We start from the raw sequence: 25,529 nt of genomic DNA on the forward strand, positions 1-25,529 counted from the left end.
AAGTAACATTTTACTGTATTTTTGTCTTCCGGGTACCAGTATTTTCCTTTTATAGGTCATATACGGTTCCCCCGGTTGTCTCGTGCGGCCATGCCGCCTCGTAAGAATTCCCGGTCCTCCATACTGGGACTTCTTATGCTTATGGGCTTACTTTTTCACATTCATTGTTTACATCGAGTTTTAGCTAGTTCAGCCCTCCTACCATTCTCTTAGCTTGGTATTTAGGGCTATCATTATTATTTTCGGCCCAGCATCCCGGCTCTTGCTACATCGGCACGCTGGCTCCGGTGGCTTATGTTTACGGAACGTCGCCCCTCCTGGGCTTCTTTCTCTTTTACTAAAAAGGTCTCTTCCCCCTTTTCGATGTATTTTATTAATTTAGGGTGTTAGGATAGCCTAGGTGCTTGTTACACATGTGGTACAGCTTGGTTTCAAGTGGCCCTACCACGATTGTGTTGCTCGCGGCCTAGGCACTTGCGGTCACGTGTCCTATAGCACCTTACCCTGCCCCTTCCCTCCCTCTCTGATGTAGGGAGGGTGAGCTGGGGGACCCCTTGGTTGTTATAACAACCTCATCGCCTTCTCTCACACTCTGGAGGTGACCGGGGGGTTCCGCCAGCAGGGGTATAGGGCGACCACTATGAGGTACCGGGTCTCCATGCGGGTAGTTGGTGAGGCGGGGAGGAGTAGGCCATCCTCCCCCCTTTTTCTCGCTCCCCGCCGTGTTTCGCCGGGACCGCCCTCCCTCCCCCCCCTCCCCATTGCTCAGCCACCTCCCTTACGGTACGAAAGGAGCCTTCCGTCGCAGCCGGGGCCCCTTTGGTTATAGGTTATTGGCTCCGCTAGCGGGCAGGGTGGGCGCTATGGATGGTCGATTGCTTGCCTACTATATCCTTATATCTCTCCCCCGCTACCGGAAGGGAGCTTACCCTTACCTACGCACTCTTCTAGTAGACGGGTGGAGAGAAGTTGTTTTAATTTTGTTATTTTAAGGATATATACCCTATTATAAGATATTTTACAATGAATTGTGTGTTATTATTTATTTTATCAACCATCCCGCCATTGTCCGTCGTGGTTTCCATTACCACCACTCCTAGTTGGTTGATTCTTGTGCCTCCGCCATTGGCGGAGCCATAGCCTATCTTCCAACCTGTTACCACACGTATTTTAGCGGGGCTCTGGTTTTATCTAACTTTATCGCTCCGGCACCAACGGAGCATATGTTAGGCTGTAAGTGTTTACTCTGTACTCATGTACTTTTTCACTTACAGGCTACCAACTGCCAGGTCCCGGCCTGTAATGCGACGCTCTATGACCCCTGTGGACATGACGAGTGCAGGTCTCACAGCCCCGCCCGTGTGGCCACGTCGTACAATGAGACGATCGTCTGGCACCCCGAAGCCTGCGCTATATGCTACGACCTGGTCGCTCAGCTGGGAGATGGGTATGTCCATTATAAGCTTACTTATGATTTTACTAACAACTTCTAGTTCGTAAGTTTGTTAACCCTGTCCACAATTGGTAGCTAATCCGCCTTTCTTTCAGGCTAGCGGTGTGAGGGAAGTCGCCCTTCGCCACCCTGAAAGCGTTGGGTGGGCGGCGTTTGGGTGGGAAAAACGCCGCCAAGGGCCAGCCCTACATATTAGATAGGAAGCTGGCCATCCAGATCTTCCCCGCGGGCAAGTCGACGGGCTACGTCGACCCCTTGTCCGCCGCCCCAGTGATAGCCTCCATCCAGCAAGAACTCCAGCATTCGTTTGGGGTCGTAGCCTCCCAGGAGTCAGTTCCGGACGTCGCTGCCCTGGACCTGAACCTCGAGCCGATTGGCGGTAGTTAGCGAGGATTTGTTGGTTGAGGTAGGTTTGTCGGCGCCCAAGGTCTTTCCTTGGGCGCTCCTGGATCTTCTCCTGTCCCTTCTTCTTCCGCCTCTTTCCAAGGCTTTGCGGGATCCGAGATCCCTAGCCGCCCTCCCGCTCTCTCTGTACCTCCTAAGGAGAAGGGAAAGAGAGAACCGAAGACCTTGTCTAAGTCGACTTCTAGGAAGTCGTCTTCGTCTTCTTCGGCCAGGAAGTCGTCGACTTCATACGCCGATGCGGTGAAGGCTAAGCCGAGCTCTTCACAGTCGAAGAGCTCCAGAAGCAAGGCTTTGAAGGAGAAGGCTCGCGCTACCACCGAGTCGCTGCCTTCTCCCGCCTCCGCTGCCCCCTCTCCGGCGGTATGCCGGCAGGGGTGGCAAGCACCAGCACCTGCGTTCCCTCTTCTGTCTCACCAGGGATGATGGAACAGGTAGGGGTGCTGGTAGGTTCCCAAATTTCGGTCATGGGGAACAACGTTTTGAGCAGATGTTCGCGCAATTATCGAACAGTCTGTCTCAAACTGGACAGTCTATCCAGGACCTCTCTAATAGGATGAGAGAGAATGAGGACCGAGTAGCTGGGCTATCTCAGGCTCCTCCCCCAGTCTCCCCTGCATCTAGCACGGGGATTCTCCAACTTCCGCCTTACGACTCCTTGCCAGCTTCTCTATGGAGAATCCATGGAGAGTAGCGGCCTACGCTCCTTTTAAGGACGGGATGATTTCGATCCCGGAGTTTGGTACTCGAAGGATTGAGGACTTCGAGTTCTACCCTCCGGGTCTGGACGCAGCCTTTCATCGGGTATGCTAGGCTGACGCCAACGGCTCTTACGAGAGAGGACAAGATCTCAAGGAGTCAGTTCTCTACAGTAGAGATCACGCCCAGCGAGAATGGGTTCACTGCCTTGAGGACTGGGAGTGTACTAACACTAGACTCCAGGCCTACAAGAGTCCCTTCACTATTTTCGCGACGGAAGAGGAGGTCTCTCTTCCGTTCGCCACGAAATTGGTGGAGAAGGCTCTTCAGGCAGTCCTCAAGGATGAACCCATTCCACAGTTGAGGGAGTCGGAGTCTACTTCTCCTTCTCGTTCCTTCCCGCCTTCGGAGAGTTATGGGAAAACCTGCCAGCTACATTCACGCTGGGTGGAAACTCAAGCCGGACCTGCGCCATGGACCAGTTCGGTGAGAAATTACCTAGGCTGCCGGATTCCCTAATCCAGGCAGAGTTCGATGCGCGAACTAGGTTTGGCAGGTCCCTCAACTCTCTTATCGTTACGGAAATGGCTGCCCTTTCCTACGCTAACGAACCGCTGTTCAAGATTCTGGCGAAATCACAGTTTCAGACGGTTCTGTCAGACGCTTTTGACTTCTTCCAAGCCAGAGGAACTGCCGGAAGCATGTCCTTCAAGAGTGCACTATCAGGCATGAGCCTAATAGACTCTTGGCTGCGAGCATGTGGGGAGCGGATCTCTTCCCAGAGTCCGCAGTGAACGAAGTCCACCACGAAGCTGCTAGACTCAACCAGAGCCTTAGAGCTAGGTGGGGTATTTCCTCTAAGAGGAAACAGGAATCCGTTCCCACTGCTGGCAAGAAACCGAAGAAGGCTGGTAAGAGGTTCCAGCCTTATAAAAAACTTCAGCATCAGCAGCAGTTTGTGCAGGCAGTCCCAGTTACCCAACAGGGACAACCTGCCACATCTAAACAGACCCAGCCTTTCCTCCTGGTGCCCCAGCAATCTCAACCTTCTACTTCCTACGCTATCTCGCCGGCCTTTAACCCTGCTTATGAGGCTCAAGGCTACTCTCAACCGAGGGGTAGGGCGAGAGGTTACTTTCGTCATCGTGGCGCAGGAAGGGGCACAAGGAGTAAGCAGTTCAGAGGAGGGCGTGGTGGCCAACCCGCCCATCAGCAATGAGGCTCCCCAGGTAGGAGGGAGGCTGTTCCTCTTTCCGCCACAGGTGGGGGTTCAGCAATTGGGCACAGAGCATAGTGTCCAAAGGACTAGGCTGGAGTTGGATCAGGATCCCCCTCCAATCAAATCATTTCATCAGGTACCGTCAAAGGAATTGATAGATTACGCGGAAGAACCTCCTTCAGAAAGGAGCTATTGCGAGAGTCAAACATCTAAAATTTCAAGGGCGCTTATTCAGCGTGCCAAAGAAAGGCTCAACAAAAAGAAGGGTAATCTTAGACTTGTCAAAGCTAAACTCTTTCATTCGCTGCGACAAGTTCAAGATGCTTACCCTCTCGCAGTAAGGACCCTACTCCGCGTGGAGCCGTCACATGCTCCATCGATCTTACAGACGGCATACTATCATATCCCTATAGCCAGGCACTTCCGCCCATTCCTAGGATTCAGCTAGGAAATCAGACATTCTCATTCAAAGTGATGCCCTTCGGTCTGAATGTAGCCCCCAGGGTATTCACAAAGATAGCAGAAGTGGTTGTACAACAATTGAGAGCTCAGGGAATCATGGTAGCGGCATACCTCGACGATTGGTTGATCTGGGCATCAACAGTCGAGGAATGTCCTCGAAGCTACCAAAAAGGTAGTTCACTTTCTGGAACAAAATCTGTCAGGCAATTCCTCAAATGCAAACAGACATCAAGAAAGAAACCAGGAGAGAATCCTAGGGTCTCTTCAGTTTGCTTCGGTAACAGATATCCTTCTGAAAGCAAGGCTGAAAGATATAAATCGAATTTGGCGGTCAAGAGCAAACTCCAAATATCGAGACAAGTTGTCAGTAATTCCACAGATCCTCCGCAACCACTACGGCCTTGGTCAAAAGTAAAGACTTAGCCAAGAGGTACCCCTTCAATATCCCCTCCCAGTGTTAACCATTCACACGGATGCTTCCCTGTCCGGGTAGGGGGATACTCCTCAGTTCAAACAGGTTCAGGGGACTTGGTCAGTTCAATTTCGCCAGCTCCACATAAACGTGTTGGAAGCATGGCAGTATTTCTTACTCTGAAGAGACTGCTTCCCCCGAAGAAGTCTCATCTAAGGCTAGTTTTGGACAGTGCAGTAGTAGTTCACTGCATCAAACAGAGGAGGGTCCAAATCCAAGCATGTGAACCATGTCATGATAGCCATCTTTGCATTAGCAAACAAACACAAATGGCATCTGTCTGCCACTCACCTGGCAGGAGTAAGAAATGTGATAGCAGACGCCCTGTCCCGGTCAGTTTCCTCTGGAATCAGAGTGGTCTCTGGACGTCGGGTCATTCCAGTGGGTAAGCCGAGAGTCCCAGGTCTCCAAGTGGATCTCTTCGCCTCACAAGCGAACCACAAGCTCCCTTGCTATGTGGCCCCCAACCAACCCTGGACCCCTCTTTGGCTTATGCCACGGACGCCCTGTCGTTGGATTGGAATCAGTGGAGGAGAATTTATGTTTTTTCCTCCAGTGAATCTCTCTTGAAGGTCCTGGACAAACTAAGGTCTTTCAAAGGGATAGTAGCTCTGATTGCACCGGATTGGCCCAAGAGCAACTGTATCCTCTTCTTTTGGAATTGGGTCTCCGACCTCAACGGATCCCCAATCCAAACTGTCACAATCAGTACAAATGAGGACTGTGTTCGCTTCCTCAAGAACTCTCCAGACCCTAACTTTATGGACTTCATGAAGTTTGCGGCTAATAAAGATGCTGACATGATCCACAGAACATTCTCTTCCTAGAATCAGATAAGAGAGAGTCAACCATTAGACAATATGACTCAGCTGTTAAAAAATTAGCATCTTTCCTGAGAGAAGCGAACACCACAACCATGACAGTTATTTGGCTATATCCTTTTTCAGATCCTTGTTTGAAAAAGGTTTAGCAGCTAGCACGATTACCACTCACAAATCGGCTTTGAAGAAAATCTTTCAAGTAGGTTTTCAGATAGATTTGACTGAATCTTATTTCACATCTATCCCTAAAGCCTGTGCTAGACCTTAAGACCTTCTCAGAAGGCCTACTACAGTTTTCATGGTTCTTAAATGATGTCCTCAAACTAGCTTCAAGATACTGACAACTCATCTTGTACGTTCATTATGCTCCTGAGGAAGACTTATTCTTACTAAGCCTAGCCTCAGGAGCTAGAATTTCAGAACTGTCGGCTCTATCCAGGGATGCGGGTCATGTGGAATTCCTCCCATCAGGAGAAGTTCTACTTGCTCCGGATCGTAGCTTTTTAGCCAAAAATGAAGATCCTCTTGCAAGGTGGGCTCCTTGGAAGGTTATCCCACTTCCACAGGATCCTTCTCTCTGCCCAGTATCAACTCTTAGAGCCTTTCTTTCTCGTACTTCTTCTAGATCCTCAGGTGCTCTCTTTATGAGAGAAAAAGGTGGTACTTTATCAGTTAAAGGCATTAGACAGCAAATCCTTTACTTCATTAAACAAGCCAACCCTGAGTCATTCCCAAAAGCACATGATATCAGGGGAGTAGCCACCTCAATTAATTATTTCCAACATATGAACTTTGAGGATCTTAGGAAGTATACTGGATGGAAATCCCCGACAGTCTTTAAACGGCATTATTTAAAGTCCTTGGAATCTTTAAGTTTTCAGCAGTAGCAGCGGGAAACATAGTTTCCCCTGATACTGTTTAGTAGTTGTAGTATTGATCCAGGTCTCCTTTCTACCTACTTCAACCAACATGCCTCAACCTATCGTCAGGCTACTCAACATCATAGCCTTAGCCGTTGTATCATATAGTGGATTGTCCCTTATTTTTTTGCTAGGGACAACCACCCTTGTACTGATATGTACTCCAGTGTTCCTACCCTTATTTTTATGCTAGGGTAGGACACAATATGTTTGTATATTCACCATTTTGTGTTTGTGATGATCTTCAGTCACAATGTGTTTGTATATATTTGGAATTAATTGTATTAATGATGGATTTGAGTGTACCTATCCTTATTTTTATGCTAGGGTAGGACACATGTATGTATATATTTTGTAATTATATATTCTAATTAAGTAAATCCCAATTTACCTTATTTTACATGCATATCTGTAATTTTTATTTATTTACCATTTAAGTACTTTAAGTTTACTAACATTCTGTTATTTATTATTATAATAAGTTAGTTTAAGTGCTTAATTTGTATGCTGTATTTGTTTTACTTATATTTATATCCATCATTTTAAACTGTTTTTCATTATTTCCTTTTCCATCTTGTCTGTTTCTCTGGTCCTGGACTATTTCATAGGCCGACACGAGCTGAGCCCAGAAAAGGGATTTTGACGAAGGAAAAATCTATTTCTGGGTGATTGGCTCGTGTCGCCCTATGAAACCCCCCCTTTTTTTATGGTTTGTTTCCCCCCCTTGCAGGACAATGATATTTATGTTTTTAAATTAAGGATGACCGCTAGGGGCGCTGCTGTCCGTGGCGTCCCTCTAGTAGTAGTAGTAGAAGCTGCATCGCCCGTTGGTATCAGCTCTCTCTTGGGGGGATTCTGGTAGGGAAGTTCTAATTGGTGTTTGGCTCGTGGTAGTGTTCCACACTCGCCCCTATATCATACCGACACTTCTTTTTAAGAGTGAGCGAGTCAGTTTTACTGACATTTTCTTAATTTTGTTTTTCTCTGGTAATTTTAGGCTAATTTTACCTAGAAAGAATGATATTAAGGATACTTTCATAGGGCGACACGAGCCAATCACCCAGAAATAGATTTTTCCTTCGTCAAAATCCCTTTTTATACTAATTAACTCTAATAGCAACTTTGTTTTTTCACTACAGGGCCGTCTTGAGAAATGACATTCAATTAACCCTCTTACGCCAAAGGGGTATAATAAAAATTGTCTCCCGTATGCCAGGGGGGTCTCAGAGTGAGCGCGGAAGCGGAAAAAATATTTTTTCAAAAAATCAGAGCGCGCTTAGTTTTCAAGACTAAGAGTTCATTTTTGGCTCCTTTTTTGTCACTGCCTGAACTTTAGTATGCAACCATCAGAAATGAAAAAAATATCATTATCATATATAAATAATGCAATATATGATAGCGCAAAAACAAAATTTTATATATACTAACTGTATTCAAATCGCGCTGTGAGCAAAACGGTTAAAGCTAACGAGTTCATTTTTTTTTGTTGTATTGTACACTAAATTGCAATCATTTTGGTATATATCACATTGTAAAACGATCAAAGCAACACAGAGAAAATATTATTACAAAATGATGCATGAATTCGTAACGCTCGAACGTAAACAAATGTTTTTTTCAAAAATTCACCATAAATCTAAATAATGTTTTAGAGACTTCCAATTTGTTTCAAAATTAAGCTAAATGATTGAATATTACTATACTGTAAGAGTTTTAGCTTACAATTGCAGTTTTCGCATTTCAGACGAGTTAAAGTTGAATGAATGTCAAATTTTTTTATATTTTTTTATATGCAAATATTTCGAAAATGAGAAAAGCTACAACCTTCAATTATTTTTTGTTGTATTCTACATGAAATTGTGCACATTTTCATATATAAAACTCTATGAAACGCCTAATATGAAATGGAGCAAATATTACGAGAATGCAACATACGCATTTCAGAGATTTGCGGCGGAGAATCCGTGCGCAGAGGGAAGGAAAGTTTTTTTTTTTAATTCACCATAAATCTACATAAATATTGTGCTAGAGACTTCGAATTTGTTTCAAAATGAAGATAAATGACTGAATATTACTAGCTGTAATAGTTTTAGCTTACAATTGCGTTTTTCGACTATTTCGGTAGAGTCAAAGTTGACCGAACGTGGTTTTTTTCTATTTATCGTAATTTATATGCAAATATTTCGAAAATGAGAAAGGCTACAACCTTCAATAATTTTTTGTTGTATTCTACATGAAATTGCACACATTTTCATATATAAAACTTTATGTAACAGCTCATTTGAAATGGTGCAAACATTACGACAATCGCACCAAATAATTTCTAATTTTTTTCGGAAGAGTTACCGTGCAGACATAAGGAAAATGTTTTTTGTTTTTCATAAATTCACCATAAATCGAAATATTGTGCTAGAGATTTCCAATTTGTTGCAAAATGAAGGTAAATGATTGAATATTACTAGAATATAAGAGTTTTAGCTTACAATTGCGTTTTTCGACCATTTCGGTAGAGTCAAAGTTGACCGAAGGTTGAAATTTTGGCACTTATCGTTATTTATATGAAAATATTTCAAAACTGATAAAAGCTACAATCATGTGTATTTTTTTTCTGGGTCGACCTGTGTTCGCCGGTGAAAAGGTCCTTCTTAATACTTTTCTGATATAAATAATTTCCAAATATACCAGAGAAAGTTAAAACATTGGTATGCAGATGTTACTACCCTCGCGCGAGCACCTCAAGGGCGTCGTGTATAAAGAAAGGGCGTGTGAAAGCCACTAAACACAGGTCATCTTCCAATTAGATTACTCCTTCGTCAACATATGAACACGGGATGTGCCGATACAGCGGTCTCAACCACACCGCTCCGACTCACCCAGTCCCCGCCCGATGCGAGCGCCATCTTACATCCTTCTTTTGGACTCGTGAGCGTTGTAATTGTGCGAATTGTGTCTGTATTTTCCTACGATTTCTGGATTTATTTCATCATGGCTGAAGCTCTACCTTCACCTGGACCAATGTTAAGTACCATAAATTCTGTTTTCTTGTAAAAAACAGCTTATGAATCGGTATTTACACGTAATTTTGGGGTTTTATAGCATGGTACCGGCCATGCGCTTACAACCGATCGTAAACAAAGCATGTTGGTTTCGGTATGCCCCTACGTGTATTTTAAGATAGCTTTTAGCTTTCCTTTTTAATGCCACATTCGATAGTTCGTCTCACAGAGTTTTTACTGTGCAGATTATAATTCAGTTTAATTACAGGAGTTTGTACGTATTTGCACAGTTTATAATATTGGACCTCACGAGTCCCGTTATTATTATAAAGTAGTCTTGTTTAAGCGAGGAAGAGGGCTCCTTTGGACAGTCAGAAGTAGTGCATATTTATTAGCATCTTACATGTCCAAACAGTATTTAAAACGTTGAGAAAATTCTTTACTGTTTTAGTCTATAAGGTGAAATACCGCGTCAGACCATCAGGCCGCGGTTACGGTTGGCCTTTTGTGGTGTTTTACGCTAGTCCTCTCTTCCTCGCTTACTCATGTCTTTATTTATGAATATCAGTTTATGTAGTTTTATGGTTTATCATAAGGAACTTGTCGTTCATATACGAAGTGTATTAACTACTGTCTAGTACTGGAAGAGGCTGGAGACATCCCCCTCTTTTCAGTTACCTTGTAGTAGCCCGCTCGAACAATATTACTAGCAAGGTTGGATTATTTCCCCCTTTTGTTAGTCTGAGTTAAGTACTATCTTAACAGTTCTAAGTACATAGGTTACAGGGAATTGGGGAAAGATGTCCCCCTTCCGTGTGCAAAAGAGGCTGGATTAATCCCCCTCTTTCGTGACCTGATTGTACTTTAAGCTTGGCTACGTATTAAGGTTATTAGGCTTTAGTTTAATCTAGATAAACTATTATATTTTATGTTTTCATTCAAGGTTTTCCATACATGAGGTAGTACCATTCTTGAACATAGTTAGCCTAGGCCTCTGTTCTTGGTCCAGACCGATAACATTGTATCATAGAGTACCACCAAGTGTTAATGCCAATTATAAACGTAGTCTTGGGAACCACTTGCTATAGTGTTCCCCGACTTTACCGAAGAATTAACTTTAATCGGTAATTCTGGTTTTGGTGGTACTATACGCTATAAGTTATCGCGAATGGTCCATTAACATCGTGGTTAAGATCAACCACTATCGGCCGCCATTTGCGTTTCTTTCGGTATTCCGCCCAGCATGTTCTATCATAAGCCCCCCTTCCTTTCTCCCCCCGCCATGGCTTGGGGAAGATATGGAAAAGGTGGAGTGGTAGATAATTCAATAAGAATTACCTTACGGAACTCCGTTCGCCGGAGATCCACCGACGGAGACTCCGTCTTATTAAAGGTTACCATTAGAAATGTTAGTTGATTTTATCATGTTGTATGAGATGTTTTGGCACATCATCTCCGGCATTGCCTAGGCCGATTGGGAACACCTTCCCCTGTTAGGCTTTCCGTTTTCTCGATATGGTACACATCCTCAGCTCCGGTAATATGGCTCCGGTGATGTACTTCACCGGAGATTAGCAAGATTAAATATTATTCTCTAAAAAGAAATATGGATTTACCTTGTTGATACGGTAGTCATTTTCTCCGGAGATCACCGGACATCCGGGATATACGGAATAAAATTGTGAATATTTCGGTTTAACATACGTTACACTCTCCGTTTAATAGTGTTAGCTACAACGAGACTTTACATGCATGCTAAGTTAAGAATACTCGCATGCTCTATTTCTAAGTTAGTTCATTAAGGAGAGTGAGTACTTATTTAAAATATTATATTACAGAAAGTCCGTTGCGCCTTCCAAGGATGTCCTGGGAATTTCAGTGATCCGGTGGGACATGACTGCTGTCGGTCCCACGCTCATTGCTCGATCTCTTTCATTGCTGAAGAAGGCCAGACCCCGTACATGATCTGGTTCCCGGAGTCTTGCGCATGGTGTTTTGAGTTGACCTCAATCTTGTTAAACGATGAGGTAAGATCAAGTAACAAATGGGTATACAATTCTTGATTGTTTGATTAATAGAGACATAATTATAGTTTAATTGTTAGTCAATACGACCCGTTTATTCCTATCCCCTCTTACAGGCGGATGAGGAGAGTTTGAAGGCGGCCAAGGCAAGTCTTCGACAGTGGGTGTCTGGATTCGGCCGTAATGCTCCACAAGGTTGCCCTTATGTGTTGGATAGCACTTTAGCTACCCGTCTGTTCCCCGGTTCTCCGTCGGCTGGAGTAAAGAGTGAAGTAGCTGCTCCGATTATAGAAGCCATTCGAGCGGCTATGGCTCCAAACCAGGACGACCAACAACTGACGGGAGATGTGGCTGCTCTAGACATCCATCTAGAACCGATGGATGAGCAGGTAAGTGGCGTAGAGGTTCCGGCAGGATCCTTCATTTCTCCTACCCCCTCTTCTTCTTCCTCTTCTTTTCTAGGTTTCGATAAATCTGTTCCTTCACCTTGGGAAGGTTCTAGGTCAGTCCGACCCAAGGTGAAGCCTTTGAAGGCATCAAAGCCTTCATCGAAGGCGTCTAAGTCAACTCCGTTGGCGAAATCAGCGTCGTCTCCGGCCCCTAGGCCATCGACGTCGTATGATTCTTCGCCAGCTGCCAAGGCACCTCCTCCTTCTAAAGGACAGAGGGGTAAGTCCGCTAAACCCAAGACGACGGAGCTTGACTTACAATCTGACCTCCTCGTGGGGACAAACTTTGTCAAGGTTTAGAGAGGTAGTGGATGAGAGGCTGGATGAGAGAATTCCTCCTACTCCGGCTCCCACTCCAGCCACGCAGTCGGTGACTGACATAGTGGCGGAGCAGCTAAAGCCGATCAGAGATCTGATCGCAGGTATACTCCAATCCGGAACTCAAGCTGCTCCATCGACAGTTCCGGATGCATCAAAATTACCGCCGTTCGATAAGAACAACCCTTGGCGGTTTGCACTCCACGCTCCATACTTGGATGGCACACTAACCCTTGAGGGTCTGGGTACTCGACCATTGTCAGATTTCGAGTTCTACCCAGAAGGACTTCAGTTTCCTTTCAATGGGTTTGTCAGACTGACGGAGAATGCATTAGTCAGAATGGATAAAGTTCCTAAGGAAACAGTTATTTTCCCAAGGAACAAGCCCAAGCTGTCTGGCTCGCATTATGACTGATTGGGGTTGTACAAATACAAAATTAACCCCTCACAAAGGATCGTATACAATCTTTACATCTCCACAGGACATCGCTTCTCCGTTCATTGATAAGATCACAGAGCTTACAATTCAGGCTGAGAATGATGATCTGCCAATGCCGACTCTCAAAGAGACGGATGCTACCTCCCTCCTCATGCCAGCCACTAGAGAATTCTGGCAGGACGTTCCGTCGACTTTCACAGTCGGAAAACTAGACGCAGACTGTGCGTCTTCTTTGTTTTCAGAAAGACTCCCGAAACTGCCGGATAACTTACTTAAGGCAGAGTTTGAGGCAAGATCAAGGTTGGCTAGGTCCATCAACGCAGTGACATCACTGGAGTTGGTGGCCTCCATATATAAAGAAGAGCAGCTTTTCAAGGTCTTAGCTAAGAGCCTCTTACAAACTTATCAGCTGGACCTTCATGAATTCATTGCAGCCAGGAAAAGCTGCAGGAAACATGTGTTAGCTGAGGCGACTATTAGGCACGAGCCTAATAGGCTGATCAAGTCTTCCTCTGAAAGAATCTCTTTCCTCAAGAAGAAGTAGACAAGGTGCTACAGGAGGCGGCCAGGACGAACCAAAACCTTCGAGTTCGTTGGGGTCTCTCTTCCAAACGGAAGTTCGACCCTACAGCAAAGCACCAGAACCCAAAGAAGAAACAAAAGTATTTTACTACTTACAAGGGGTTCCGAAGTCAGCAACGCCAACAAACAAATCCTCCAACCCAAGTGTCGAAACCTTCGACATCAAAAACCACTCAACCACAACAATTTATGATTGTACCCGCACCTCAGGGCGGACAGTCACCAGCCACTGCAACATGGATGTCTTCTCCGGCATTTAACCCGGCCTACGAAGCCACCGGAGCCTTTCGAGGATACCCTAGACAATCCGGTGGTAATAGAGCTAGAGGACAGTTCCGCCAACGTGGCGGACCTAGAACCAGAGGCGCAAGGGTGGTAGAGGATACAAGCCGACCCATAATCAATGAGAAGGACCGGGTAGGAGGGAGACTGTACCGGTTCAGAGATCAATGGACCTTCAGCCCTTGGGCACACAGTATTGTTTCCAAGGGTCTGGGTTGGAAGTGGAAGAAGGGGTCCCCACCTCCTCCGGTGAATTTCTTTCAGACACCTACACCAGATCTGAAAGAATACACCAAAGATCTCCTACAGAAAAAAGCTATAAAGAGAGTAAAAAGCCTAAAATTCCAGGGACGTCTGTTCACTGTTCCAAAGAAGAATTCGAACAAAAGAAGAGTAGTCCTGGACTTGTCCAAACTGAATTATTACATTCTCTGCGACAAGTTCCGTTATGCTGACTGTCTCACAGGTACGGACCTTACTTTCCCCGTGGGGCCGTCACCACCTCTATAGATCTTACAGACGCTTATTATCATGTTCCGATGGCAAGAAATTTCTCTCCCTACCTAGGCTTCCGCTTAGGCAGAAAATCCTATGCATTCAAGGTGATGCCGTTCGGCCTCAACATTGCTCCCAGGATATTTACGAAACTAGGAGAGACAGTATTGCAACAACTCAGGAACCAAGGAATAATGCTAGTAGCCTACCTAGACGATTGGCTCATTTGGGCGAAAACAGTAGAAGATTGCCACAAAGCAACAAACAAAGTAATTCAGTTCTTGCAAAGTCTAGGATTTCAGTTGAACTTCGAAAAATCCCGGCTACAACCAGCAAGTCAGTTCGATTGGCTGGGTATTCATTGGGACTTGAAAGAGCACAAGCTATCTCTTCCACCCAAGAAAGCCAAAGAGATAGCATTAGCAACGAAACAATTGATCAAGAACAAAATGATAACAAGACGAGCTTTAGAAAGAATTCTCGGCTTACTCCAATTTGCCTCAGTAACAGACGTCCTACTGAAAGCCAAACTCAAAGACATCAATCGAGTTTGGAAAAAGAGAGCAAAGATACATTTAAGAGACAAAGTATCTACAATTCCCTCCGTTTTAATAAAGAGACTACTCCCATGGACACAGTCCAAGAAACAGACCAAATCAGTGGTTGGGGGGGTTACTCCCAACACCAAATGTTTCAGGGAATCTGGTCACTCAATATGAAACAGTTTCACATAAATGCGTTGGAAGCAATGGCAGTGTTTCTAACCTTGAAACAATTGCATCACCACAAGACAAGCCATGTGAGGATAGTCTCAGACAATTCAGTGGTAGTCCACTGCATAAACAGAGGAGGTTCCAAATCACCCAATCTGAATCATGTTCTAGTAGCAATATTTTCCTTGGCAGCAAAAAGAAACTGGTTCCTGTCAGCAACACATCTGGCAGGAGTAAAAAATGTTATAGCGGACGCTTTATCCAGAACCAAGCCTTTAGAATCGGCGTGGAGTGGTCCCCTAGACATGAATTCATTTCGGTGGATAACCAGACTAGTTCCAGATCTCCAGGTAGACTTGTTTGCGACATGCACCAACCACAAACTTCCTTGCTACGTGCCCCCAACCTGGACCCTCAGGCCTATGCTATGGACGCATTAACCTTAGATTGGAACCACTGGCAGAAGATTTATCTGTTCCCTCCAGTGAATCTTCTGATGAAGGTGTTACACAAACTACGTTTCTTCAAAGGATCAGTGGCCCTAGTAACACCCAACTGGCCCAAAAGCAATTGGTTTCCGCTCCTACTAGAGCTGAAGCTCCATCCCAGACGGATCCCACATCCAAAGTTGACACAAATAGTTCAAACTCAGACTGTGTCAGCTTCCTCAAGAGTAGTTCAAACCCTAACTTTGTGGACTTCATGAAATTTGCTGCTCATAAAGATGCAAATATCGATCCGGAGAACGTCTTATTCATAGAATCTGACAAAAGGGATTCAACGCTTAGGCAATATGATTCGGCTGTTAAGAAGTTAGCGGAGTTTATAAGAATTTAGATATTCTTCAAATGACCCCAAATTTGGCCATTTCATATTTTAAAACCTTGTTTGATAAAGGTCTAGCCGCTAGTACTATTACTACGATTAAGTCGGCTCTGAAAAAGATTTTTCAAGTTGGATTTAATATTAATTTAGCAGATTCTTATTTTTCATCCATTCCCAAAGCTTGTGCTCGACTTAGACCTACAATTCGTCCTCAAAAGGTCACGTGGTTTTTAAACGATGTTTTAAAACTAGCCTCGGATATCAACAACGAATCTTGCTCTTACATTTCTCTACTGAGAAAAACTTTGTTTCTTACAGCCATGGCCTCAGGTGCCAGAATATCAGAATTAGCAGCTCTCTCACGTAATCCTGAGAACTTAGATTTCCTCCCATCAGGAGAAGTACTGCTCTCTCCGGATAGGAGTTTCCTAGCTAAAAATGAAGATCCTCAAAATAGATGGTCTCCTTGGAAAATTATTCCTCTACCTCAGGATACATCCCTATGTCCTGTGGTAACTCTTAAAGCCTTTTTAGCTAGATCCTCCTCATGTTCCTCTGGTCATTTATTTGCCAGAGAGAAAGGGGGTACTATCTCAATTCAAGGTATTAGACAGCAAATACTCTACTTCATAAAGCAAGCTAATCCAGAATCTTTTCCACATGCTCATGATATTCGGGCTATAGCTACCTCAATTAATTATTTTCAAAATATGAATTTTGATGACCTTAAGAAGTATACGGGTTGGAAATCTCCTCGGGTCTTTAAACGCCACTATCTAAGAAATATTCAAGCCTTAAAATTTTCCACTATAGCGGCGGGGAGTTTAATCTCTTCTGACTAACTTTCCTTACTTCAATTTCGTCCCATTCCTTATACTGTCACCTTTCTACCTGCCACTCTCGCCACGATGCCTCTCACCTCGGTAGATCAGATTCAGCCACCCAAGTATCATGCTTCTCCTTAGAATATCGTTCATTCTTAGATTCGGCTTAATCATACCTGTATATATTGGATTGTTAAATGTATATGACTCTTTTACATTTTTGTTTTATGTATACATATTTAGTAATTAAGTTATAATATAAGTTATATTCTTAAGTTTAGAAATTAAGATTGATGTATGCATATTTAGGGATTAAGCTATAATATAAGTTATATTCTTAACTTTAGACATTAAGTTTATATTCTACTATTAATTACTTAATGAAGATGGATCTATTAATGATGTTTTCGTTATCCTTTTTATTAATTTCAATTCATGAGCTTGGAAGGCATTCTCTGGTATTTTTTCACCGGCGAACACAGGTCGACCCAGAAAAGGGATTTTGACGGAGGAAAATCTATTTCTGGGGAGAGACCTGTGTCGCCCGGTGAAACCCTACCCTGTTTCCCATCCCATTCCTTTCCAAGCCATTACTGAAATCTATGACAGAAGGATGTAAGATGGCGCTCGCATCGGGCGGGGACTGGGTGAGTCGGAGCGGTGTGGTTGAGACCGCTGTATCGGCACATCCCGTGTTCATATGTTGACGAAGGAGTAATCTAATTGGAAGATGACCTGTGTTTAGTGGCTTTCACACGCCCTTTCTTTATACACGACGCCCTTGAGGTGCTCGCGCGAGGGTAGTAACCTCTGCATACCAATGGTTTAACTTTCTCTGGTATATTTGGAAATTATTTATATCAGAAAAGTATTAAGAAGGACCTTTTCACCGGGCGACACAGGTCTCTCCCCAGAAATAGATTTTTCCTCCGTCAAAATCCCTTTGTTTGCATTCTAAATGCCTAAATGAAATTGCGCACATTTTCATATAAAATACTCCATGTAACGACTAATTTAAAATGGTGCAAAAATTATGTCAAAGTGACAAAATAATTTCTGAGATGTGTCACTGATACTTTTTAGTGCGATAAGAAAGAAATTTGCGCTTGCCACGCCTGCGTAACGATTGTAAACAAAACAACGCCTTGATCCGTGAGCTCCCAGCATCTTCCAAGGCGTGTGATTAAAAAGTTTTTGCCTGGTAGGCCTATAAGTATTTTTCCGCGAATTTTTAAAAAACTTTTCTATGTCGACGTATGATACGTCCAATCGGCACCCGACAGACAATTTATCTCGACGTATAATACGTCCAATCGGCGTAAGAGGGTTAAAGTGTTCCGTAGCTGGTTGCTCGGTATGGTTTTTGCCAGTAGACACTGCCCATACCACCTGCCATAGACATAGTCCCTGTAATGATCAGGACAAATTTGTTTTGTCGCCTGATATGTGTGAAATTTGTAGCGTGCTCTTGGCAGCAAGCTTTAAAGATGAAACTGCCCGTTTTAGACTGTCTTCATGGGTCCTAGAGTTTGGCAAGGGTGAGGAAGGGGAAGATTATATCTATCTGACAGAACTCCAGTAGCATATCCCTTCTCTGAAGATCCATATTCGGGCCAAAACCCAGTAATATCAGTCACCACTACTCCCTAGGTGCATCCTGAGGAGGAAATAGAGGAATCCTCAGTTAGAAGAGAATTGATTCAAGACTTTGAGGTAGATATTGATACCAAAAGAACCTTGCTGAACCCAGAAGGACCGGGGAGACAGATGTCAATTAACCATGGGGGAAACATTGTAGAAGCAAGTCAATCCTCCATGCAGCTTTCAGAAGCTGATCAGGATCCTTCCCCCAAAAGGGATATAAAGATCCACCTAAACCCAGTGGAAATGGCAGCATTTTCAGAAGGTTATAGCAATTAACCCAGAGCTTCTGCCCCCCTGGGGAACAGACAGCTGCAGTTCAGCTGTAGATACACAATCAGGTTACGCAAGCTCCCCCAAAAGGGATAAAAAGCTAGCGGTATTAGATCAGTTCCGTAAGGAAATAATGAGTGACATCAAAGATGCTTTTGCTGCTGAACAGCAACAAATAATAGACATACTGCATGATTCTGAACATCCAGTAATGCATACACCAAAATGTAAGTGTCTTGCATCTTGCAATAGAAGAGTTCTTAACATGATAAGTATCTTCTATACTTTGAATGTAAAACAAATTTATGAAACTCTTGGAAATTTTACTCTTTTGAAATAAATGTACAATAAAGGCTGTAAAGTATACAGCACTTGTGTAATGTAAAAAATAATGTATCTAAATTGTGCTTCATATCTAAATTGTGCTTCACCAAATAAGTTAAAAGACTGCATGATATAAGGTTTGTATATCAAAAGGACATTTCATGTATCAACTACTGAGAGGCAGTTGAATCCAACTGCTGAAAATATAACCAAAAGAAACTATTCACTCAAAAAAAAAACTGAACACACTAGTACTTACATCTTCTAGACTTTTAGCATCATTACCTGCCCGCTGAGCTTTCAGGGCAGCTTGATTTACAGCACTGGTTGTATCTTCCAGATGGCGTTGGTTGATTTTGTATTGTCTTTTTACCTCATCAACTCGGAATTCTAGATCCTGAACTTCTCTAAGGGATGAATTTGCTTTAGCTTGTGCTGCATTGGTTTCACTTGCAATCTGTAAAATTAAAAGTATTTAATTTTTAAGAACTCAAGAACTTTAGTGTAAAATATGCTTATTCTTGAAGACCCAAGACTTGGATAAGGAAAAAGGCAGTAGGTTTTTGGTTCATTATTTGTCCAAGTGAACATACCATCCTGTAAAACCTTTAAAATTTTATTCATATAAATTATTGTTTTCTAATTATTGTATCATCCTGATTTGAATAACAGGAAACCCCCAAAAGGCCTTTTGAACAATGAGGAGCTATCTATTGAAGCTTGGAATCAGAAGCAATTCCACAATGAATTCCTTCTCCAGCATGCATAGCTAGCAAAGATCATAGTCCTGCAGTCTTATTTTTCAGTTCTATGAGATACTTGTACTGAAAAAATAATACTACTGATATTGAAAAGGAACAGACCAATCCCTGTTAATGCTGTGAAAAAACAGCAAACTGAACTTGGGCCGATGAGCGTCTATATCTGTTACCCATTACTTTATGATACACAGCACTACCACAATCTCCATAGATTCTGCAAAAGCTCAAACATCCTCCTTTCCACTGAGTATACATCCAGGTCCCTGAGAATCTCTGGTGGAAAAACTGGTCATTCCTTATGTGTCTGCAATATCATTCATCAAACAGTGTGATTAGTACTTCATCCAGTCTCACCTAAGCTTTTCACTATTTCAGCATTTAAAGTTGTTCTTCTCATCAATCTCCTCCATAATATACGGATTAATTGGCTTTTTCTTCACTTGAGTAGGCTTTTCTGTCAACAGTCTTTGACAGTGAACAGTATTGTAATTGTCTTTCTTCTACCCTGATAACTGTAAGTACCATTTTCTTCTTTGAACCATAGGTCTTTCCATGATGTTGTCTGTATTTTTGGTGTAAGTTTTTGCCCTGGATGTTCTTTCTGGTATTTCCTCAATGTGAAATTTATTCCCCTTCAGTGTCAGGAAATAAATGTACTTACTTGGGCTCAAGTTTTTAGTTTAACATGTGTTCTCTTCTTTTTGTATTTGGTAATTAGTGTTCTAATGATAATAATATAAGAAAATCACTAATTCAGCAACCTGTATTAAGTAATTATTATTATTATTGAAAATAAAAACTGTTTCAACATTCATGCTTAGTCTTCTCCATTTTTCTTATTACATCCTTTTTATAAGCAAGTAGATGGTAAAATAAATATCCAAAGGGAATACAAAGATTTATTGTTATCACTGCTTATTTATCACTCATACTTTCTGATGTGCACACAGGCTTTATCTAAAGTGAAAACAAATTAACAACAAAGGTGTATAGATTTATAAAGCATGTGGAGTGGGGTTACAGTTAGCAAAAGTCTGGGCAGGTCGAATTCTCACTGATAGGTTGTTTTTGCTGTAATGTAAGGTGGGGATTTTTGCCCGTGTGCCCCCTAGTGGTGTGACTGCTGTAACAGTTCGCTCCTGTTCAAGGGGTGGTTATGGTTATTTGTCTTGTTTCTTCCTCTCTCTCACACGGTGCAGGTTGGTTACTTAAATTTTTTTCTCTGATTCTCTTTCTTAGGATGGGAGCTTTGCAACAAGAACATCCATCATGGCAACTCACTTACAAAAGTTTGACCAGCCTGGATTTCCACTAATCGTAAATCTACTTCCTTGCTTTATACATACCTGTACACCTTTGTTTTCTATTCATTCTCTTTGCATATAGACAACTCTGCATAAACTGAATGCTGGTGAAACAGCTATTGTTTTCCAGTAACAATGCCCTTAAAGAAGGGCTCCTTCCACATCATTATTATTGTTATTATTATCATTACTATTATGATTAACATAATAGGTATTTTGCCTTCACTGATATAATATTATGATTCTCTTATTAAATGTTAGAAATAAAATGGTAAAATATCAATGCCCTTCTGCCAATGGTAAAACATGCACCTCTCCAAGCACCAACACATCTGCTGGTGCTAGTGGCTAAGTGTCCCTTCCTTGCAGCAAGCACATTACGATTCCTTGATATCAGTGAGCACTACACCAGTGCTGTAACCTCCCTCAGCAGTGCCTCTGATACATTTGTAACTATGACAGAGGATCATTCTAACCAGTGAGGTGTGAATTGCACCTCTTGTAATTCAGCTCATCTGAAATTCATGTTAGTGAAATCTTAACTTACAAGTACAGTAATACTCCAATTGGCTGACTGAAGTGGTTTCCATTGGCCACTTATTTTCTGTTGATTGTCTCCATGAAACTTTTTTATGACTGCCTATTTTAATTCAGCAAAGATTATTTTTCACTCTTAATGGTGATATATATAAATTCTAGGTACTAATAAGAACCTTGACCAATTTTTGGCTTCATAAATGGAGTCAAAATGAATCGGTGTTCAGTCTACCTGTTTTCTTGTCGATATTGGTATTTTGTTCCTTAATAAAGTTCTAAGATTCTTATATATATCAAATATTTGTTTTCTGTGATTTAAAGAAGTCTGCAGATTTATCTATCATCATACACTGGTTGTTAATGTTAAATTTTATGTATCTGCTGTAGAATGTGTGATATTAAAATTCAGCCAGATATTTGTTGTGCCTACCACAAAACTCCATCCAAGGAATAAATTATCTGCTCTTGCTTGTCAACACAGGACCTAGCACTAGGAAGAGATAGTGGAAATTACATGATTCAGTCATATCTAGTAGTACTCAATTTTCTGAGTATGAGGGCAAGCCATCCATCCACCTTTTTCCCTTAAGGGAAAGGAGCAGCCAAATCCACATCCAAGGGATTACATGGTTCCATAGAAAGACAACGGAGTAGGAGAAAGTTGAAAGAGCTGGTGAAATTTAATTTAAAATACGTAACCACATACAGACAAGCTATAAGCTTTAGTTCAGAGACGCTTCTCACACAATAAAGGGTAAAGTCTGGTGGGTAGGATAACTTGAAACACTCCTCTTTGCAAAAAACTATTTCTGATAAATAGATATTAGGTTACTACTGTCTAAACATTACATTAGTTATGTACTCATAGTTTTATTTGACAGTTTACAGATACAAATGGTAACTATACTAGTTTTTAGCCAGCAATTTAAAATGCATCATTTCAATTCTTATTGAATAATATATTTGATGCTATCTTCCCACATTACTTTGATGAAATGATGCAAAAAAAATGAAGGTAATGACCACATACTACACTTGCAAACAGAAGCTGTAACCAAATATAAGTACCACCCAACTTTATTTACAACTTTTCTTTTTAAAAAGGATGAATGAACACCCCTGACCTATGTCTACCATGAAAAAAGAAGTTTGATTGTTGCATGAACATATTCACTTTCTATCAAAATACGTAATCTTTCCGTTTGCATGTCACTTGTAATTCACCATAAAAATCAACTCTCTGTAAATGCATTGCAAATTTGCTGAGATAATTGTATCTCAACAAATTTAACCAAAATTACTCAAATGCTGTAGTTAATAAATCTAAGAAAAAGTGGGTACATTCTTTAAGGTAAGCTGTGCACCAGTGAAACCTTTAATGCATTAAACACAGTAAACTTCTCATTTTTAATTTTCATAAGGAATTTGTGCTGGAAGTAAGATGAAATATTAACCTTCAACATAATAAACAAAACAATGCATCCATGTAAATTTGTTTTTCCTACAAGTATTGTGACACAAACAAAAATAAGACATAAGACATGATTTTTGTGTTTTGTACTTTTATTGATATTTCACAATAAAATTCTCTCATAGATTTGAAATTATGAGTATTTTTCAAAACATTACAATACCTACAAGATGAAAGCTTGCTTTACTTTCAATACAATATATGAAAAACTAATATATGTACGTATGTAAAATGGAACCTTCTAAAAATATGTCAATGAATTTCATATATCTGACACATTATAATTCCCACAAAACATGGAAATTACATTACTAAATGAGGCTTGCGTGAATCTGAATTAAATGACAAAATAACTTGTCAGTCATGGAATATTATAACTCTTGGTTGTAATTTATAGTCTAAAAACTTTAAGTATAACTGGGATCTTAAAGACAGCCACATAATAAAAAAATTCATAAATAAGTACCAACCTGGGTTAAGTGGGTCTCAGTCAATTGAATATCATTACTTGCTTTCATAATGGCCTCTTCCGCAGAATCCTGAGCAGCAGCTGCTTCCTCGAGAGCTAATACTACTCGCTTTGCAACCCCTAAGGTACCTTCTGCTTTCAGTTTAGCTCGATCAGCCCTCTCTGTTAAATATATTAAAACAATTAAAATGCTTGCAAAGTAAAACATACTCAATAACTATAATCTCAATTTATATGATCATAGACACTTGGTTGCAATTAAGAGGAATGCTTAGTCAGAGATTTGGCAGATGTAAAAGCAGCTAGATACTGCCATCATGTACAGATTTCTTCTGTGCCTTCTGCCTGACTGCTGTTTACTTTCCTTCATTGTTTTGATTGAAATATTTGTTGTTTGTGTTGTCTCTTTTTTTATTTCATCATGTAAATTCCTAAATTACAACTTCTTGTAGGGAGGAAACCTGTAAACCTTAGGTGCTACACAGGGAGGGTCTGGCCTTGCAATCGGTTCCTCTCCTCTTATAAGGTTGACCCTCGTACCCTATGTGTGCAATTAATCTAGCTCTTGTTCTGAGTGCTGGGTCTGACTGACTGAACATTGGGTAAAGTAAGCAGGGAAAAAGAAGGTTTCTAAGGTGTCATCAGAGTGCAATACTCAGCTGGTGATACCAAAGATTTTTGCTGGTTAATTCTTGCCCCTGGCTAAACTCCCACCTACTGTTACCTCTCCCAAGGGCGCATTTCCACTTTGCTGACTCCTGCGGCTTCATCAGAAGAGAGCTGCTAAGGAGGGGAAGATGACCAGCCTGCTTCCCTCCCTGGAGATTTCTTTTCACTCGGAGGAGTCTGTCCTTGGGAGGATGCTCCTTCTCAGAGTGAAGAGAGATTGCGCAATCTCTCCTACCCCGACTTTTGTTATAGGTGTTGTGAAGCCCAAAAAGGTTATGGAGTTGTGGCCTGCCCTATGCCTCCCGGAAGAGCCAAGTGTCTCAGGGTTAATCAACCACTTCATGGTGTCAGAAAGCCTTCCTGTCACTGTTTCATCCATAACTGTGATGACTTCAACGGTTACAGTATCCACTAGCTCTAAGGCCACCAAATATCTTTTCGGTGATGTGCTCACAGGTGTTACTTTCTACTTCGTCTTCCCTTGGTGATGTCCTCCTCCACATCCCGCTGTCAAAGACCAGCCTCAGCAGGAAGAAGTCGAAGAAGAGGAGTAGGAAGTTGTCGTCAACATCATCATAGAGTGCTGTCACCTCCTCCCCCTCTTCCAAAGTTAGGAAGTAGAGAAAAAAAGTTGCTTCGGCCATCTGCAAGAAGTCTCATAGGGTTTCTAGCAGTCAGCCTTCCCCCACAGAGAAGGCTACCAGGTCTCTTGCTACCAGTACCCCAAGTACTGCTGCAACCATTGCCAAGCACATGGAAGCAACCACTGCCTGGGGTTCTATTGACCCCCGCTGCACAAGTACCAGCCCTGGGACTCAGCTCACCTTCTCGGACCAGCAATGGTCCCTGGTCTACGCACCTAGGTCTCACTGCTAGCATGGCCCAGCGGGAGAAAGTGAGTAGAGAGTGGGCAGGAGCTCACTCACCCCCTCCAGTTTTCTGAAGAGAACAGTGTAGGGGTCCTGGGAAGGTGACGCTGGCCTACCGGCCCACTCACCTGGGCAAGGCAAGAGGAAATCCCCCACCAAGTCTTCTCCATTAGAGGCTTCAGCTTCTAAGAAAACTGGAGCATTTTTGCAGGGAAGCACCCGTTCACATGATTGGGACTGTGCTCTTCTGCTAGTCATATACTCGAGTGGTCAAGATATCGCCAGGGGGCTCTGGCAAGCATATCTCTCCTGCAAAGGGAGTGACTCAGGAAGACCATGACCCGGAGGGACTTGAGGGTCTTATGGCCCAGGACTCAAATACCCTCAAGTTACAGAGGCATTAACAGGCATTGGTTTTTCCTGTGGCCATTCTTCGGCCATCAAACCCTTTTGGGGACCCCATAAGGCACACAGGGTCTCGATGGGTATGCCCAGGTTGAGGCTTGCTTAGGGATTCTGGACCGGGTGAATTCCCTTGTGTCTGGCCAGGAGCATTCACTTTGGTTTAGCCGATCGAGCAACACACTTCCTCAGCCTCTCACTCGCCAAAGGAAATACTATGTTTCCTTGGAGAGGCCTTTATTGACCCAACAGGTTGACCTGGACTGGACTCTCTGTGTCCTGGACTGTCACTGGACTGCCTCTGCACAGAAAGCATCTCCTTCTTACAGTCGGAGATAGTGGCAATGGAATTGGCTGCCATGGCATCATTCCAAACAATCTCCTGCATTGATCTTTGGTTCCTGTACACCTGAA

The 25,529-nt window shown here is 42.5% G+C and overlaps 1 protein-coding gene across 1 annotated transcript in view; it reads right to left on the reverse strand.

The window, feature by feature from the left end:
• Positions 1 to 25,529, reverse strand: part of LOC135226561 (laminin subunit beta-1-like) — a gene marked incomplete in the record, with an annotated part of 308,726 nt that overhangs the window by 14,143 nt on the left and 269,054 nt on the right. Inside the window, 2 exon segments of the mRNA XM_064266238.1 lie at positions 18,893 to 19,090; positions 23,177 to 23,337. Of these exon segments, the coding sequence (XP_064122308.1) occupies positions 18,893 to 19,090; positions 23,177 to 23,337 (359 nt within the window).

The sequence above is a fragment of the Macrobrachium nipponense genome, chromosome 14, assembly GCF_015104395.2.
Source record: "Macrobrachium nipponense isolate FS-2020 chromosome 14, ASM1510439v2, whole genome shotgun sequence".
Lineage (NCBI taxonomy): Eukaryota > Metazoa > Arthropoda > Malacostraca > Decapoda > Palaemonidae > Macrobrachium > Macrobrachium nipponense.